General features: G+C 42.6%; 1 protein-coding gene across 1 annotated transcript in view; it reads right to left on the bottom strand.

Moving 5' to 3' along the window:
• Window positions 1–18,181, bottom strand: part of PLEKHH2 (pleckstrin homology, MyTH4 and FERM domain containing H2) — a 220,612-nt gene that overhangs the window by 130,063 nt on the left and 72,368 nt on the right. The window contains exon 3 of the mRNA XM_077282384.1: window positions 1,644–1,706. Coding sequence (XP_077138499.1) covers window positions 1,644–1,706 — 63 coding nt within the window. The remainder of the gene's footprint in view (window positions 1–1,643; window positions 1,707–18,181) is intronic.

Below are 18,181 nucleotides of genomic sequence, written 5' to 3'. Positions count from 1 at the left end.
TAAAGCTTCACTGCTACCTGCAGACACTCATTATTGAACTGTTCTCCAGCCCTTAGGCACACATCAATCCAGAGCTCCTGCTGACATTTATCTACATCAAAGTCCTAATTTTTCGTGCATAGTTGAATCACTTGACCTTATGTCTAAGTTGAAAATATGTTTTTGGGCCACAATTCTTCCATGACGACCACTTTTGGATAGACTTCTCCAAACAGTAGATAGATTTAACTGGGGTCCACAAGTTGCTGCCAGTTCTGAACTGATGGAACTGCTGGACATCTTCTGATTTCGAAGTGAAGTAATCATGATGTGTCTTTCATCTGCTGCACTTAGTTTCCTTGTTGAACCACTGCTTCTACGCATCTCAACATTGCCCATTTCTTGTGATCCTCAATGATGAGAAATACAGGCAGATACTCCCCAAACATACAGCCAAAGTCGTTAAAAGAGAACCTGTCACCAGTTTTGGCCGATATACAGTATGGTATGTTACGGCCATCACCTTTCAGGGCTGATATACAGCATTATAGAATGCTGTATATCAGCCCTGAAAGGTGATGGTCGTACCTTATATCAGCCAAAACTGGTGAAAGGTTCCCTTTAAGAGCTATCTTCAGGGTAAAGAAGATTAGGAAGTCCTGGAAGTGATGATCCAGCCCCCCACAGAGCCTTGATATTAACATATTTGAGTATGTCTGGGATTACATAAAGAGAAAGAAGAATTTTCACAAGCCTACAATAACCTACAATAATAAAGTTGTTGAATCTCATTGGACATTTATTCACATAGGTGTACACACCAAGAAGACTGTAGACTAATGGAAAGGGAGAAGGAGGTGGAAAGTGTGAATAAATAAAATTTAACCTTTATTTAAATTATTGTAAAAATTATAAAACTCACATACATCCATGACAGATGTATATAAGGTCACAGCTATAAAGAGTGCAGTCACAGCTGTGCCGCACTAGGTGTGAAATAACATATATTCAATTAGAATACCTGACCGCAGTCCTTTATAATAATTGGTCAGGCTGAGATCTGGGGTTAGTTCTCCAAGATGTTTGGAACAACCTTCCTGCTGAATTTTTCCAAAAACTTTGTGCAAGTGTCTCTAGAAGAATTCATTCCTTGATGCTATTTTGAAACCAAAGGGCAATGACACCAAATATTTTTTAGATTTAGATTTCTCTTTTGTTCATTCATGTAGCATTTTGATAAAAAAAAGTTAGGCAGCACTCCAATATTTACCAAAACAAGTGGACTTCATTTGGCCTTGAAAAAGACTAATTTGAGCAGAAAAGGCGCCACGCCATATGAGCTAAATAAAGTCTATTTGTTTTGTTTTTTTGCAACCACATTGCATTTGTCAAATCTGCTGTTCCATTCTTTATTTACATATATATATATATATATATATATATATATATATATATATATATATATATATATATATATATATATACTGTATAAGTATAATATATATACTAGATAGATAGCTATATAGATAAATAATCCAGGGATTAACACTAATTAAAGTGATATGTGACCTGCACTAACAATCCTGCCAGAGGTCTTGCCTCTACTCTAGAACGTTTCCAGTTCAGAACAATGACAACCTACATGAGCGCTATCTAACAATTACCTGCTCATACGCCTGTTCCGCTCGACGGTTTGCATCAATAACTTGTCTTTCCAGCTGCTGCATCTGCACATAAAAAAACAAACGAGTGTTGATTATTTGATGACCATTTCCATACACCCACTTTGAAGTCTGGTTAATGGATGGTGACATTATCAATAGTCTTCTAATTTAGATGAAAGCCTCTGTCTGATAATTGCCATGCGTGAAGAGTTATGAAGGACAGCAATTTGCGATTCATACCCATGCCAGGAATTGTAAGCCAAATTAACCTGGATAGAAGATCAAAATATTTCAGCAAATGTCCAAACTAACAAGGTGATTTACTAAGACGGGATAAAAGAGAGACAAAGCTGCCTGATCATGAGCCAATGTGTATTACAGATCTGTGTTGTACAAATCTATAATATGTTGCTGATAATTTACTATGGGTCTATACCCGTACCACTGTATGCTTCCAAAAGTCCAACGGCGGTTACATAAAAGTTTTTTTCTTACAGACTCATAATTCTAAAAGTGAGAATAAAATCAAGGCTGTGCTCTACTGGACGGCGTATTACAGAGGTACCTAGAAGCATTGCTCACAGAAGCACACAGTGTTCCTATTTCCTCTACAGAGAGGAAGGGGACTTGATCTCTTTTACCACCTACCGGAAGTACCATTCCTAAAAGTCAATATAAACCCTTTAACAAACCTTTCCATATGACCAAAGTCAAACCAGAATCTTTATTTGGATACACGTGTTTCGGGGTGTTACCCCTCCTCAGTGCACAGCATGAGATTTGATTTGGCTTGTATAAGAGGCCTCTGACTTGTGTCTAAGGGGCATATCTCGCTCCACAAGGAGAGATGTTACCCTTTTGACCCCAATCAGAGGCCTCTAACCCAGCCAACTCAGATTCCTTGCTTTGCACCGAGGAGAGGACAACACCCCGAAACACGTCTCCAAATAAAGACTCTGGTTTGGCTTTTATCCTAAGTCATGTGACACGTCTTGTTAAAGGGTCGATATTGACTTTTAGGATTGCTACTTCCAATAGTTAGCACTGTGATATATGCCTATAATACAGCAATGCTTCTAGAGTAAAATACAGTGACTCATTGGAGCACCCGTGGTACCGCAGAAATGAGTAACACCAGGACTATCTACTGTTTATAGTTTTAGTATTAATAGTACATGTACAACTGTAAATGCAGTGTTCTCTATAACTGTTACTTACCATATTACTTTGATATTTACTACAATTTGTATCATCTTGCATTTTTACACACTGGTGGTTCGTATTAACTAAACTCGAAAATCCCATCTACTAAACACATTCCCCACCAGAAAGATATAAGAAGTGGATGTGGTTTAGGTTATAAATCGCCCACAGCCCCAAGTTGGAGCAGAGTAGTAGTAGTTCAATCATCTAATAGTGTAGTTGTAGATACCAGCAAGCTTTCAAGAAACTCTATCACCCCCAAATCCCTATTTTACCTAATCCCAAAGTCATACAGGACACTCAGCTCCAATAAAACCATACCTTTCTTCTTCGTAAAAAAACATTTAGTTTGATATGGAAAATAGGATGCTCTGTGCACCTTTGGAGTGGCCAAGAGATTTTGTGCACTGTTCCGCCACCTCAATTTGCATGAACCGCTGCTCCCTTCTGTGTTGATTGGCCAGAGCAAGCGCTACCTGAAAAGAATCCTCTGGTGTGTGCCCAGTGTAACAGTAGGCATTTCATACTAATTGAGAGGGCGGAACAGTGTACCAAATCTCTTGGTCATGCCAAGGGTGCACTGAGCACTCCAATTTGCCTATCAAATCAAAAGCTTTTAGTCAAAACAAAGGTAGCTTTTACTACTACAAATGTCTTTTTCTTTTATTGATGCTATGTCCCCTATGTATGCATTTTTTACAATGGGAATAAGAACTTGCTGGACGTCAGTAATCACGTCCCATCAACAGAGCAGCCAGGAAGAGAAAGAGCTGCTCTGCTGACATGGAGCAGCTGAATTGCCAGCAAGAGCGGTCAATGATCTTTTTTAAATTGTCTTTTTAACATTACAAATCATGTGATTCCAGAATTCCTCATAGAATCAACTGATTAGTAATATCAAAAAAGCAACCAAAAACTAAATACCAAAAATACTGTACAGAGGGATTTTTTATTTATTTAAGAAAAAATTGCTAAAAATGCCAAAAAGTGGTAAAAAACCACCATAAATATCACAAGTTTCAATTTAACACAAAAAGCACAAGAAAAGTGAGTTAAAGACCACAAAAACGGAGTGTGCTTGTGTATAACTTCCCTACTGATTCTCAGCAAACATCAGTGGTTTTGGATGAAAAACTGCAAGAAAAAAAAATCAAGAAAAAAAGTCTCTAAAAAAGTGAGATTTTTTTCTGAAGAAATTTGTGCAAGAAAGTATCTTCATTAGCAATCTTTCCATAAGACCCGAAGGTGCAGATATTTATGTCTCCATCATGGTGGTAATTTATTAGCAGAGAAGTTTCCGAAGCTCGGCAACAGGGCAAAGTAAATATTAGATATATTTTTATTTGGCCAGACGTGCCAGAAACTTGGTCTCTCTTATGTGGTTGGCAGGCGCTGCCATGGGATGACCTAAATATGTAATACAATCCCTGAATTACAGGGAACCTAGCCTGTTTGTGAAGCGACACTATTGGAATTGCGTGGTATTATTATTGTGCGTGTTTGCTCTTTTTTTGATGCAGCACAGGTTTTTTACCTTTATTGGTTAATTTTTATAAATGTCTACGGTATATAAAAATAGCACAAATTTTATAAAGGTGGGACTGTTACATAAAATTAGACATGGATGCCATACATAGAGTCACATTGCACATGTGCTGTATATATCTAGGATGAGCCTCCCATTGCTGAGGATAATAACATCGTTCTCCTTGCTGCACAATGAATGTCTCACTTATACGGCAGTGAATACCAGAGAGACATGCTGAAAGAAGCCTCTTGTACCGGAGCAGCCGGTGTGAAACAGGTTGGCTGCTCCCCCTGTTTGCAGAGCGTTTACTTCCCAGTCGGATCAAATTCCCTTTTTAGCTTAGAAGCCGACACAGATCTTCACTTCTGTTATACACAGTCCATGTATTAACATAGCAGACCTCAGGAGATGGGAAAGTGTGCAAGTAATTTTATTATATTGACTATGTATTATTTTTGACCCAGGTCAGTTCACATTGACATTTATCCTATTTTGTAAGATATTTTGTTCCGAAATGTGTTCTACATGACCGAGACTTCAAAATGAGTAGATGCCATCGTCTAGTTACGTGCACGCCTTGCACAGTCATGTTGGAAAACATAAAAACATGACCATGCAGAAAAGTCTTAAAAGGGTGTCCCGCTTTGGATGATGCCTTCGTCTTAGACCAGTTTCATATATCCGTTTTTCGTGGTCAGTACTTTGACATCAAAGCACAGACTGGTGGTTAGTCATCTGACCCAAAGTCGGCAGCCTCGTGAAGCTCAGAAGACCAGTGGCCAGTCCAAGCATTGTGGTCCTAGAACAGACCGAAAAACATTGATGTGTGAAACCGGCCTTGAAAGAACTTGAGGTTCAGTGATTAGTCTTAGGGCTCAGTCAGATGTCCATATAGATCGGACCTAGATCAGAACGCAGTTCATGGACCGACAAGCAGCTCTCCAAACCCAAGCATGACAGCTTCCTGTATTTCTATGCCGCTATCACGATCGGGTCAGGAGAGCCTCCGGCCAGTCCACGCACTGTGTTCCGACCTTGCTCCGATTTATATGGATGTCTGAGTGGGCCTTAATTTGTACAGAAATCTAGTAGAAAGTATTACAAAGTGCTGTTTAAAATCAAACTTGGGTCCTTATAAACTTGCCTTTCCTCTCCACCAAGGAACCTGTCTTTCACAGATTTGCCCCCATTAACTCACAATTTCCTTTTAAGGTCTTTAAAAATGAACTCTTAAAAACAGACTGCCTATATAAAGGGGTATTTCCATCACAGACATATATGGTAAAAAAGAGTCCATGATATACCATCAATGAGGTATGAGTCAGCTGGTGGACCCATCGTTCAGCAGTGAGACCCACATTTAATAATTATAATGCAAGATATACATATAAATAATGACCAGACCCAGTGGCGTATCCAGGGGGGGCAGCCGGGGCATGTGCCCCGGGCGCAGCCGACAGGAGGGCGCCAGCGGGCTGCCTGATGATGCAGGGGTCCAAGGAGGGGGTTGGCAGGGCCAGGGAGCGGGGGCTGTCTAATTATACTCACCTACTCCTGGCGCGGTCCCTGCAGGTCCCTGGCTGCCCGGCGCCCCGGCTTCTTTCTGTACTGAGCGGTCACATGGTACCGCTCATTACAGTAATGAATATGCGGCTCCATCTCCCATAGGGGTGGAGCCGCATATTCATTACTGTAATGAGCGGTAACGGTGACCGCTCAGTACAGGAAGAAGCAGCGGCATCGGGGAAGCAGGGACTGCACCGCGCCAGGAGCAGGTGAGTATAACGGGGAGGGGAGCGCAGCGCTGGCCGATATTCACCTGCTCCTCGTTCCAGCCGCCGGTCCGTCTTCAGCAGTGACGCTGAGGTCAGAGGGTGCGATGACGTAGTTAGTGCGCGCCCTCTGCCTGAACGTCAGTGCAGAGGAGGCGGAAGATGGAGCGGTGGCTGGAACGAGGAGCAGGTAAATATTGAAAGTGCCGGGGGCCTGAGCGATGGAGAGGTGAGTAAGTGATTATTTTTTTCTTATCGCAGCAACAGCAAATGGGGCAAATATCTGTATGGGGCATCTTATGGGGCCATAACGTTTGTGCAGCACTATATGGGGGCCAAAATGTTTGTGCAGCACTATATGGGGCCATAACGTTTGTGCAGCACTATATGGGGGCCATAATGTTTGTGCAGCACTATATGGGGGCCATAACGTTTGTGCAGCACTATATGGGGCCATAACGTTTGTGCAGCACTATATGGGGCCATAACCTTTGTGCAGCACTATATGGGGCCATAACCTTTGTGCAGCACTATAATGGGGCAAGTGTCTGTATGGAGCATCTATGGGGCCATAACATTTGTGCAGCACTATAATGGGGCAAGTATCTGTACAGAGCATCTTATGGGGCCATAACGTTTGTGCAGCACTATAATGGGGCAAGTGTCTGTATGGGGCCATAATGTTTGTGCAGCACTATAACGGGGCAAGTGTCTGTATGGGGCCATAACATTTCTGCAGCACTATATGGGGCAAATATCTTTATGGAGCATCTTATGGGGCCATAATCAACGTTTCTGCAGCACTATATTGGGCAAATGTGTCTATGGAGCATCTTATGGGGCCATTATTAACCTTTATGCAGGATTATATGGGGCTCCTGATTCAATATGGATATTCAAAAACACTTAACCTAGTACTGATGTCTCAATTAATTTTACTTTTATTGGTATCTATTTTAACATTATGGAGATTCAGGAATGTACCTTGGTTTGGTCATACAGTTTCAATAGAGTTAAGGTTCAAATGGGGGAGGTTTGGGGGGGCACCAAACTGATCCTTTGCCCCGGGTGCAGGAAAGCCTAGATACACCTCTGGCCAGACCTACTCACACGGCCTTGCCATGATTAGTAATTATGGTCCCGTGATGTTTTAATGACATCAATGCTTAGGACATGCTTACAACTGTGTTCTTCAAATCCATAGTTTTGCTCCATCATAGGAGTAGGAACACCAATGAACCTTTTAGACTTTGGGGTTCAACAAGTTTCCGTCAATGTGTCCACCACACAATATACTGCACTGCTTACTCGGGTATTTTTGGCTGGATCTGCAAATAATTCTGTGAAAGAAACCTCCAACACAGATGTGAACAGTGCCTTATCAGACTGCTGGGAATGTGTGTGTATAAGGCTGGTTTCACATTTGCGGATGGAGGTGCTGCGGAGGGCTGCGTACGTCCTCTAGGAAGCTCCGCCCACCGCCGCATCTCCTCCGGTCAGCTCCGCCTACGTCGACATGCAGCGTGCGTACCCTATCTTTACCATTAGGCACGCAGGCCATGCCGATGTATACGGATGCCTCCGCATGAGTTGTTTTGACGGTGTGGCGACCTGCACCGAACACAACAAGCAATTTGGTGCGGTCGCCGCACCGTCAAAACAACGCATGCGGAGGCATCCGCATACATCGGTATGGCCTGCATGCCTAATGGTAAAGATAGGGTACATACGCCGCATGCTGACGTAGGTGGAGCTGACCAAGGAGGTGCGGCGGTGGGTGGAGCTTCACAGAGGACGTACGCAGCCCTCTGCAGCACCTCCATCCGCAAATGTGAAATCAGCCTTAGGGCTTGTTCACACTATACTTTTTTTGCTGCGGATTTTTCAGCTGCGGATTTGGAAAAACCGCAGTGCAAAACCGCGGTGGTTTTCACTGCGGTTTTGGGTGCGGTTTCTACTGCGGATTCCACTGCGGGTTTCCAACTGCACTTTCCTATTGGTGCAGGTGGAAAACCGCTGCGGAATCCGCAGAAAGAATTGACATGCTACTTCTTTTTTTCCGCAGAAAATCCGCTCTGATTTTCAAGCGGAAAAACGCAAAGTGGGCACAGCGGTTTTTGTTTTTTATAGGGTAACATTGTACTGTACCCTGCATGGAAAACGGCTGCGGATCCACAGCTGCAAATCCGCTGCGGATCCGCAGCAAAAACCGCAAAGTGTGAACATAGCCTTATAGACACCACCCAGAACAGGCACTTCCTGAAGATGTTGCTAATGTGACTTGATGCTTGATGAAATTGCTTAATGTATTATCATGCTTTCCAAATGTGTTGATATTGAGGGAAAAAGAAAAGTAACATTGCAGGTACAGGGGAAAGAGTGGTTAACACTTAGCCAAGCCCTCTAGTTGGGAGGAGAATTATGGAGCAAAAAGGGAGTTTGCAAGTAAGTTAGGGAAAGAGTGTAGGCAGTGTTCTTCTGTGCTCTTTGGTGTAGGTGGTGTTTTTCTGTGCTTTACTGTGTAGGTAGTGTTCTTCTGTGCTCTACAGTGTATGCAGTGTTCTTCTGTGGTCTACAGTGTAGGCGGTGTTTTTCTGTGGTCTACAGTGTAGGTAGTGTTCTTCTATGTTCTACAGTGTAGGCGGTGTTCTTTTGTGCTCTACAGTGTAGGTAGTGTTCTTCTGTGCTCTACAGTGTAGGCAGTGTTCTCCTGTGGTCTACAGTGTAGGCGGTGTTCTTCTGTGCTTTACAGTGTAGGCGGTGTTCTTGTGCTCTACAGTGTAGGTGGTGCTCTTCTGTGCTCTACAGTGTAGGCGGTGTTCTTGTGCTCTACAGTGTAGGCGGTGTTCTTCTGTGCTCTACAGTGTAGGTAGTGTTCTGTGCTCTACAGTGTAGGTAGTGTTCTTCTGTGCTCTACAGTGTAGGTAGTGTTCTTTTGTGCTCTACAGTGTAGGTAGTGTTCTTCTGTGCTCTACAGTGTAGGCGGTGTTCTTCTATGCTCTACAGTGTAGGTAGTGTTCTTTTGTGCTCTACAGTGTAGGTAGTGTTCTTCTGTGCTCTACAGTGTAGGCGGTGTTCTTCTATGCTCTACAGTGTAGGTAGTGTTCTTCTGTGCTCTACAGTGTAGTCGGTGTTCGTCCGTGCTCTACAGTGTAGGTAGTGTTCTTCTCTGCTCTACAGTGTAGGTTGTGTTCTTCTGTGCTCTACAGTGTAGGTAGTGTTCTTCTGTACTCTACAGTGTAGGTAGTGTTCTTCTGTGCTCTACAGTGTAGGTGGTGTTCATCTGTGCTCTACAGTGTAGGCGGTGTTCTTCTGTGCTCTACAGTGTAGGTAGTGTTCTTCTGTGCTCTACAGTGTAGCCGGTGTTCGTCCGTGCTCTACAGTGTAGGTAGTGTTCTTCTCTGCTCTACAGTGTAGGTAGTGTTCTTCTGTGCTCTACAGTGTAGGTAGTGTTCTTCTGTGCTCTACAGTGTAGGCGGTGTTCTTCTGTGCTCTACAGTGTAGGCAGTGTTCTTCTGTGCTCTACAGTGTAGGCGGTATTCTTCTGTGCTCTACAGAGTAGACTGTATTCTTCTGTGCTGTACAGTGTAGGCAGTGTTCTTCTGTGCTCTACAGTGTAGGTAGTGTTCTTCTGTGGTCTACAGTGTAGGCGGTGTTCTTCTGTGCTCTACAGTGTAGCCGGTGTTCGTCCGTGCTCTACAGTGTAGGTAGTGTTCTTCTCTGCTCTACAGTGTAGGTAGTGTTCTTCTGTGCTCTACAGTGTAGGTAGTGTTCTTCTGTGCTCTACAGTGTAGGCGGTGTTCTTCTGTGCTCTACAGTGTAGGCAGTGTTCTTCTGTGCTCTACAGTGTAGGCGGTATTCTTCTGTGCTCTACAGAGTAGACTGTATTCTTCTGTGCTGTACAGTGTAGGCAGTGTTCTTCTGTGCTCTACAGTGTAGGTAGTGTTCTTCTGTGGTCTACAGTGTAGGCGGTGTTCGTCCGTGCTGTACAGTGTAGGTGGTTTTCTTCTGTGCCTTATTGTATAGGCGGTGTTCTTCTGTGCTCTACATGTAGGCGGTGTTCTTCTGTACCTCATGGCATAGGTGTTTTTCTGTGCTCTGTGTTGTAGGCTGGTGTTCTTCTGTACCTCATGGCATAGGTGGTCTTCTGTGCTCTGCATTATAAGGCGGTATTCTTCTGTGCTCTATGGTGTAGGCCATGTTCTTTGATCTGTACAATGGAATTAGCCTGATTTGTCGGAAACAGTGAGCTATGTGTACCATGTACTTTGCTTCCTACTCATACATTCATCACATCTGTATTGTATGGTTTGCCAATTTTTTTCAGACCAAAACACTGACTCAAGAATATATACACCTCAAGGGTTTATTATCATTGCTGAAAATTGCCAAGACATACAAACACTTTGGTATTAAGTTTAAAAATAAAAGGGGGAAAAAAATGGAAATCTTCATGTAGGAAACGGTGAGGGAATTTTCTGGAATCAACCATGCGAGGATATTTCAATGCACGCACCAACAGTATTTTTTATTGCTCTAATGCAGGGATGTCAAACTCAATTATACAGAGGGACAGAATTAAAAAGTTGAACAAAGTAGTGGGCCAGCCTTGATAATCTACTATATAATTGTCTAAGGGTCACTTCCGTCTGTCTGTCTGTCTGTCTGTCTCGGAAATCCAGCGTCACCAATCAGCGACGGGCACAGTCCGGCCGAGAATTAGTCCCTCCCTACTCCCCAGTGCCCGCTCTATACTCCCCTCCAGTCAGCGCTCACACAGGGTTAATGGCAGCGTTAACGGACCGCGCTATGCCGCGGGTAACGCACTCCTTTAACGCTGCTATTAATCCTGTGTGACCAACTTTTTACTATTGATGCTGCCTATGCGGCATCAATAGTAAAAAGATCTAATGTTAAAAATAATAAAAAAAAAATAAATCATTATATACTCACCTTCCGTGGGCCCCCGGATCCAGCCCAGGCCTTTCCCGCTCCTCGCGACGCTCCGATGACCGGTCCAAGCATTGCGGTCTCGCGAGATGATGACGTAGCGGTCTTGCGAGACCGCTACGTCATCATCTCGCGAGACCACAATGCACTCTTGGGACCGGAGCGCGCGAGGAGCATCGGTAAACGCTTCGCCTGGATACGGGGGCCAACAGAAGGTGACTATATAACTATTTTTTATTTTAATTCTTTTTTTTAACAGGGATATGATGCCCACATTGCTATATACTACTTGGGCTGTGCAATATACTACGTGGGCAGTGCAATATACTACGTGGGCTGTGCAATATACTACTTGGGCTGTACAATATACTACGTGGGCTGTGCAATATACTACGTGGGCTGTGCAATATACTACGTGGCTGTGCAATATACTACGTGGCTGTGCAATATACTATGTGGCTGGGCAATATACTACGTGGCTGGGCAATATACTACGTGGCTGTGGTATATACTACGTGGGCTGTGCTATATACTACGTGGCTGTGTTATACACTACGTGGGCTGTTATATACTACATGGGCTGTGCTATATACTGCGTGGGCTGTGCTATATACTATTTGGGCTGTGTTATACACTACGTGGGCTGTTATATACTATGTGGGCTGTATTATACACTACGTGGGCTGTGTTATACACTACGTGGGCTGTGTTATACACTACATGGGCTGTGTTATATACTGCGTGCGTGGGCTGTTATATACTACGTGAGCTGTGTTATATGCTACGTGGCTGTGTTACATGCTATGTGGGCTGTTATACACTCCATGGGCTGTGCTATATACTCCGTGGGCTGTGATATATACTATGTGGCTGTGCAATATACTATGTGGCTGTGCTATGTACTACGTGGCTGTGCTATTTACTACGTGGGCTGTTATATACTACGTGGCTGTGCTATATACTACGTGTCCGGCCGTGAACAATCAGCGACAGGCGCAGTCCGGCCGCGAATTGGTGCGGGATTTGAACCACGCTTCGCTAATTGGTCGCGGTTGGCCGAATCCTGTGTACTCAATGTATTATTCTAAAATCTTCATAAATAGACTACATACATATTCTAGAATACCCGATGCGTTAGAATCGGGCTACCATCTAGTGATTAAATAAATGTCTACCATTAAGGAAGTTTCTTCTTATCATTAAATATAACGATGATCCTTTTCATATGGAAACATACTTAAAGGGCTCTTAAAATTCATTTTAATAATAAATCTTAATAGTCAGATCACATGACCGGAGCATTGGGTGTTTCCTTGCTGGCAGGGGCATACATAGAAATCATAGGACCCCATAGCAGAAGTCCTAATTAGCCCCCCCCTCCCAAAAAAAAAAAAAAGTAATATTTGGTGGGGTCACAGAAGAGCATATATCACAACTTTGGAGCCCTTGCAAATTAATTTTCCTCCTATTGAAGCCCCTAGATTTCCCTTTCATTGCTCCCATAAAGTATGATGCCAACTAAAGTGCCACCCAAACACTGTATGATACCACCACAGTGAATTCCTCCACAGTACTCTCCAGATGTGCAAAATAATGACAACACTGTACCCCCCATCAACTCCACGGCAAAGTAAAGTGACCCCAACACAGTATGATGCCTACTGTGATCTGCACACCACTCTCCACACAGTATAATGGTCCTTATGCAGAATAATGGACCCACATAGACCTCCATACAGTATAATGGGTCCCACATAGCCCTGCATAAAGAATAATGGCACAACATAGTTCTCTATACAGTATAATGGGCCCCCACATAGTCCTCCAAGCAGTATAATGGGCCCCACATAGTCCTCCAAACAGGATAATGGCCCCATATAGTTCTCTATACAGTATCATGGGCCACCACATAGTCCTCCATACAGTATAATGGGCCCCACATTTAAAAAAAATACTCACCTCCTCTCTGCTCTGGTCTTGACAGCGAGCAATCTGAAGCTCTTCATAATTGGCCATGCAAGTCAATGAGTCTGTGGGAAAAATCAGACTGCACTCAAATGACATCCGAGTGCAATCCGTTTTTCAATGACTGCCATAATGGAGAAGATGGAGTCAATTTTTTCCATCATCTCATCCGAGATATCGGATCACAGTATGATCACACTCTGATCAGCGTCTCATCAGAGTGTGATTAGCATAATCGGACCAATTTTTTCAGATCACAGAAAATACGGTTATGTGAGCCGAGCCAGGTTATCAATATCAGATCAATGGGTAGCCCAGGCCTAACACCACCCTCACCAATCTGCTATTTTTAGATCTGTTGGCAGCCAGATGTAAGAAATGAACAGAATAGAACAGCACGGCTATTTTCACTGTGTAGTGGGCTAGTGGCCATTCTGGGGTACTGAGGTTCAATAGAGGCTAAGCTGAAATTTCTGAGAATATCCAATATACAGTGAATGGGGCATTATTGGTCAGATCTGTTTACTGGTTACATCCGGCCACCAATGGCGCTGCAAACAGTCAATGGTGTCACGTGTGGATATTTATGACCTTTCCTAAATATAGGTCATCATAAGCCTGGAAACATTTTTTTAAAGTCCAACACACATCAGATATTAGAAAGGTAATCCATTATGTGAGTTTACATTGCTTGAGCTTACAGTGCAGAGAGACTTAATGGCCTTGGATTTCAATTTGGTGGATCCTGAACAAAATTAAAGATAAAGAGAATAAAAGTAGATGTTGGCTTAGATACAACACAAAAACCCTTGTATCGTGGATCTCATTTGTACAACTTATTAAGGCTGCAAGCAAACCGCTATGTATGACCCCAAATTACTCCCGAACCCCTTTGTTGGGGTCATCAGCCGAGAAGCTTCCATCTCATCATGTGTGGTCCTGTTAAGTCCTATGCCAATAGTACATTAATCTTTTTTGGAGCGGGAGTGAACATAATACATGATGTTTTCGAACGCTGTATCCAAACTCTTATCGTCTAATGCTGAAAACATTTGGGATTGTTTGAACCTCAACATTGGTTCTGCTCCTTTTCTGGGAACACTGACAAATGGTGGAATGTGCAATGTGTAACTGTCAGTGGGGTGTTTTGCAGCCTGTGATGATAGGGAAGAGAAATAACGCAGCCCTTCCTGACACATCCTTTGTGAGAGAGCTCTGGCAAGTAGATTCCTGATCTTCTGATGCCTCACTGACTTTCTTTCGTTTGCTCTCGGTAACTTGATAAGAAGTCACATACTTTTCGCAACGTATTTTGGACAGTTTAGAGGGTGAATAACAGGATGGCTGCCCCCGTCTTTACTATCGCATGTCATTCGCACCGCATTCGGAAAACTCTTTATTACACTTTAAGTCACTGATCGCTGGATATTTTCATGAATGACTCATGGAAAGCACAACATTTAGGAGTATGATCAAACGCCATGAATAGTTTAGAGCTCTGGAGGGGAGCTCGCATACGATAATGGCTAAATGTCCAAAAGGGGTTTGAGAAAACTAAACACAGCCTATCTATTAAAAAATGTCTCCACCCAATATACATAACCTCTATTTGTATAGTTATTATACGTACACAATATGTGTGAAACATTTTTTATTTCCCTCTGGGAGGTCCATGGCAATAATTTTACCACCACAATTTCATATCAGGCATCTTAGAACCCACTCAGGCATAATAACTGCTGATCAGCCAGATACAAGCCATTCTGCGGTCCTTCAATGGCATGTTTACACAGGCCAACCACACTTAAAAAGGTTTTCCAGTTTCAGAAAATTATTGTCCCCCAAATGCTGTTTGCGTTAACCTGCTTCACGTACCCTCTCTGAGTCCAGTTTTGAGTCTGTATCATTGCTTCCGATATATGTTATTGCTATTGTCTGCAGCGCTGCAGCCAGTCGGTGAATTCAGTGACTCAAAGTTGCCTGTGCAGTCAACAGTTGACGTGACATCAGCGCCAAAGACAATAACAAACTGTGGAGACAACAGAGATTTTCCAAAACTGGGAATCCCCTTTGATATGGTAGTTCTATGTGCATAGAACATCATCCTATCGGCAGCACATCTACTGTTTACACAGGATGATGTGCTGCCGAGAACAATGGTTTTTAAGTTTGCTTAAAAATTATCTCACCCGACAAACAAGCATTTTGGATTCATGGGGCGGTTACCGGACAACTTAGACAGGATGACGCAGAAAATAAGCATTCCAAGGAATTGGGAATAGTCGTGTTCCTTATTATCTGGCTGTCTAAATGGGCCTTTAGTTTAAAGCTTTTCCCAATCTGCTTGGCACAAGGTAGGAACACGATCCTTCCTTCATTTCATTGTAATCTTAGCTGTTATCATCGTACATGAAGGACATATTACCAATAAGATCTACCAGGTAATGTGTGACCAGAGGAAAAGAAGAATCTCAAGGTATTGTTTCTGAATGTAGACATTTTTGTCTTATGGCCTATTACAGTTCAAAGACTGGGCCCACTAGAATTGCCCACAGCTCCAGTGCCTATCTCTAGAGCCATTTATTTGGGGTAGCAATTCTAAAAGTAAAAAATCGACCCTTTAACGAGTCTTGCCATATGACTTAGTATAAGAAGACAAATCAGATACACCATTTGCAAACGTGTTTCAGGGTGTTTGCCCCTCTTCAGTGCAAAGCAAAAGATCTGATTTGACTAGGTGAGAGGCCTCTGACATGTGATATAGCATGGCCTATAAGTCTCCTTACTGTGGTTTAGTATTTTACAAAAGGGGAATGTTTCCCCTTAGACCTTCTTAGATTATGTAAGCTTTTATCACCATACATTCTTAATATTTGTCATGTGAATACTCGTTTCCCATGGAGCTATTACCCTCTACTCGCCTATGCACATGAACATTCGGCTCTGATGTTCGGTCATCAATTTTCAACTGAGAGGAAGAAAAAAGAGGGTTAGGTGTGGGAATTCAATAGTTGAGTCAGGATGCCCCCCAAAAATATTAGATGGACTTCTGAGGCCACTGATATCGTTGGGTTCGTCTGACTGTATTCTATGGGTGTATGTGGTCCTTTCTTTACACCTTCTTTTTCTGCATTTCCTGTTTGGTGATAGCTTTTTGTGCATATATGTGTCTCAGACATTTTTTTCTGATGTTGCCCCAAATAGATAATCTATGTACCACTATTTAAATATAGCAGCAGAGCTCTAGCTAACCACTCTTTACTTATCTTTCCTGATAAAAAAAAACCCCAACTCCATTAGAGTTGGTGAAAAGACAATGTTGAAGCTCAGAGGACCAAGAAAAAAAGAGAAAAAAAAAATCAACAAAACAACAGCTGACAGGACCTGGAAAGTCTGAGGTTATAATACAGTCACCGGATAACTGCTAGATATCTGCCACTTATCGGCACCGTCTATTTTAAGCAGTCTGTAAATTCAGCTTTATTTTCATTGTCAGGGCTGCCCCAGACAGGCATTTCTGATTGCAGATTGCAAATACATCACCCACATGGGTTTTTCCAGATATGTAAAAAATATCTTAAATGAACTGATATATTATATATATACATATATATATATATATATTTTTATATATATATATATATATATATATATATATATATATATATATATATATATATATATATATATATATATATATATATATTAATATGCTTTCCTTTAGGGCTCTCCTTTGTTGTTCCATTGCTAGTCTCCAGTGATTCCAAAAGTGGGAATCCCACATATCAGACATACACTATACGTACAAAAGTATTGGGACTGTATTTCTAACCTTGAAAATAAGAAAAAGGGACGCACACTAAAATTTATATTTTATGCTAAGCCCAGTCCTTTTTGCCTTCATCAAAATATTGCTCCTCGTGAAGCCCATCAGTGTTTTCAAACAGTACGATGCCCCCACAGTCTCCCTCCACTGTATGATGCCCCCACATAGCGCAATGCACCCACATTGCCCATCAATCACTGTATGATGTCCTCAAAGTGCGCGCCACACACACTATGATGCCCACACAGTACCCACTACACAGCATTCTGCCACCTATAGTCCCCCATATACATAGTATAATGCCCCGAAACATACACTATGATGATGCCCTTAGTACCACAACACATTAAGATGCCAACAGTCTCCCCCACATTATGATGCCTCCATATTACCCCAACACATTGCACACCAACACACTATAATGCCCCCCACATAGTATGATACTCCCCATATATAGTATGATGTTTTCCCCCACAGTCACCCCTCATTATGATGCCGACATAGTTCCCCACACAGGATAATTCCTCCACAGTATAAATGTTCCACATTCCCTTACACACAGTATTAATTCCCTGCAGTGGTCCCCACACAGTGTAATATCCACTCAATAGGAATTCTCCAGTGGCCCCCACACAGTATAATGCACACACAATATGAATTCTCCAGAGGCACCCAGACAGTATAATGTACCCACAATATGAATTCTCCAGTGGCCCCCACACAGTATAATTGTAATAATTATAGGGGATAACTCAGGAGACTCTTTGCATGGAACAAGACAACTACAGGACACAGTTTTATAAGTGGTAAAGTCTATATTATCACACGGTGATTCAAACAGGTGCAGAGAGAAACTCAAGTCCACAACACTTGGTGTAAATATCAAATGCAGCTCAGCAGTCTATAGGAAACTTCAGAGGAAAATGCAATCACGCAGAAAGTCTATGAAGCACAATTATTCTTGAGGATACTTGACACAAATAAGTCCTTGCTTAGTCCAAACACAGATAGATATGCTATAAGGCAGTTCAAATAATATCTTAGCTCAACCAGGGAGGTCTGGGTAATAGTCTCAGGTTCTTGCAGAGCAGCAACAGCTTATATGTCCAGCAAATGCAGATGGAAGTAAACACGAGCAGCAGATGAAGGAGGATTACTGAAACTGGTGTATGCAGCAGGAACTCAGAGCAGAGTAGCAGGATAACCCCACAGGTTCACAGGAGCAGGTATATAGCCAGGGAGTCACCAGAGGTCAGGAGCTGGATGCAAGGCAGAATACTCTAGCACAGACTGA

Source organism: Ranitomeya variabilis, chromosome 2 (genome assembly GCF_051348905.1).
Source record: "Ranitomeya variabilis isolate aRanVar5 chromosome 2, aRanVar5.hap1, whole genome shotgun sequence".
NCBI classification, from domain to species: domain Eukaryota; kingdom Metazoa; phylum Chordata; class Amphibia; order Anura; family Dendrobatidae; genus Ranitomeya; species Ranitomeya variabilis.
This window is presented reverse-complemented; position numbering and strand designations above follow the sequence as displayed.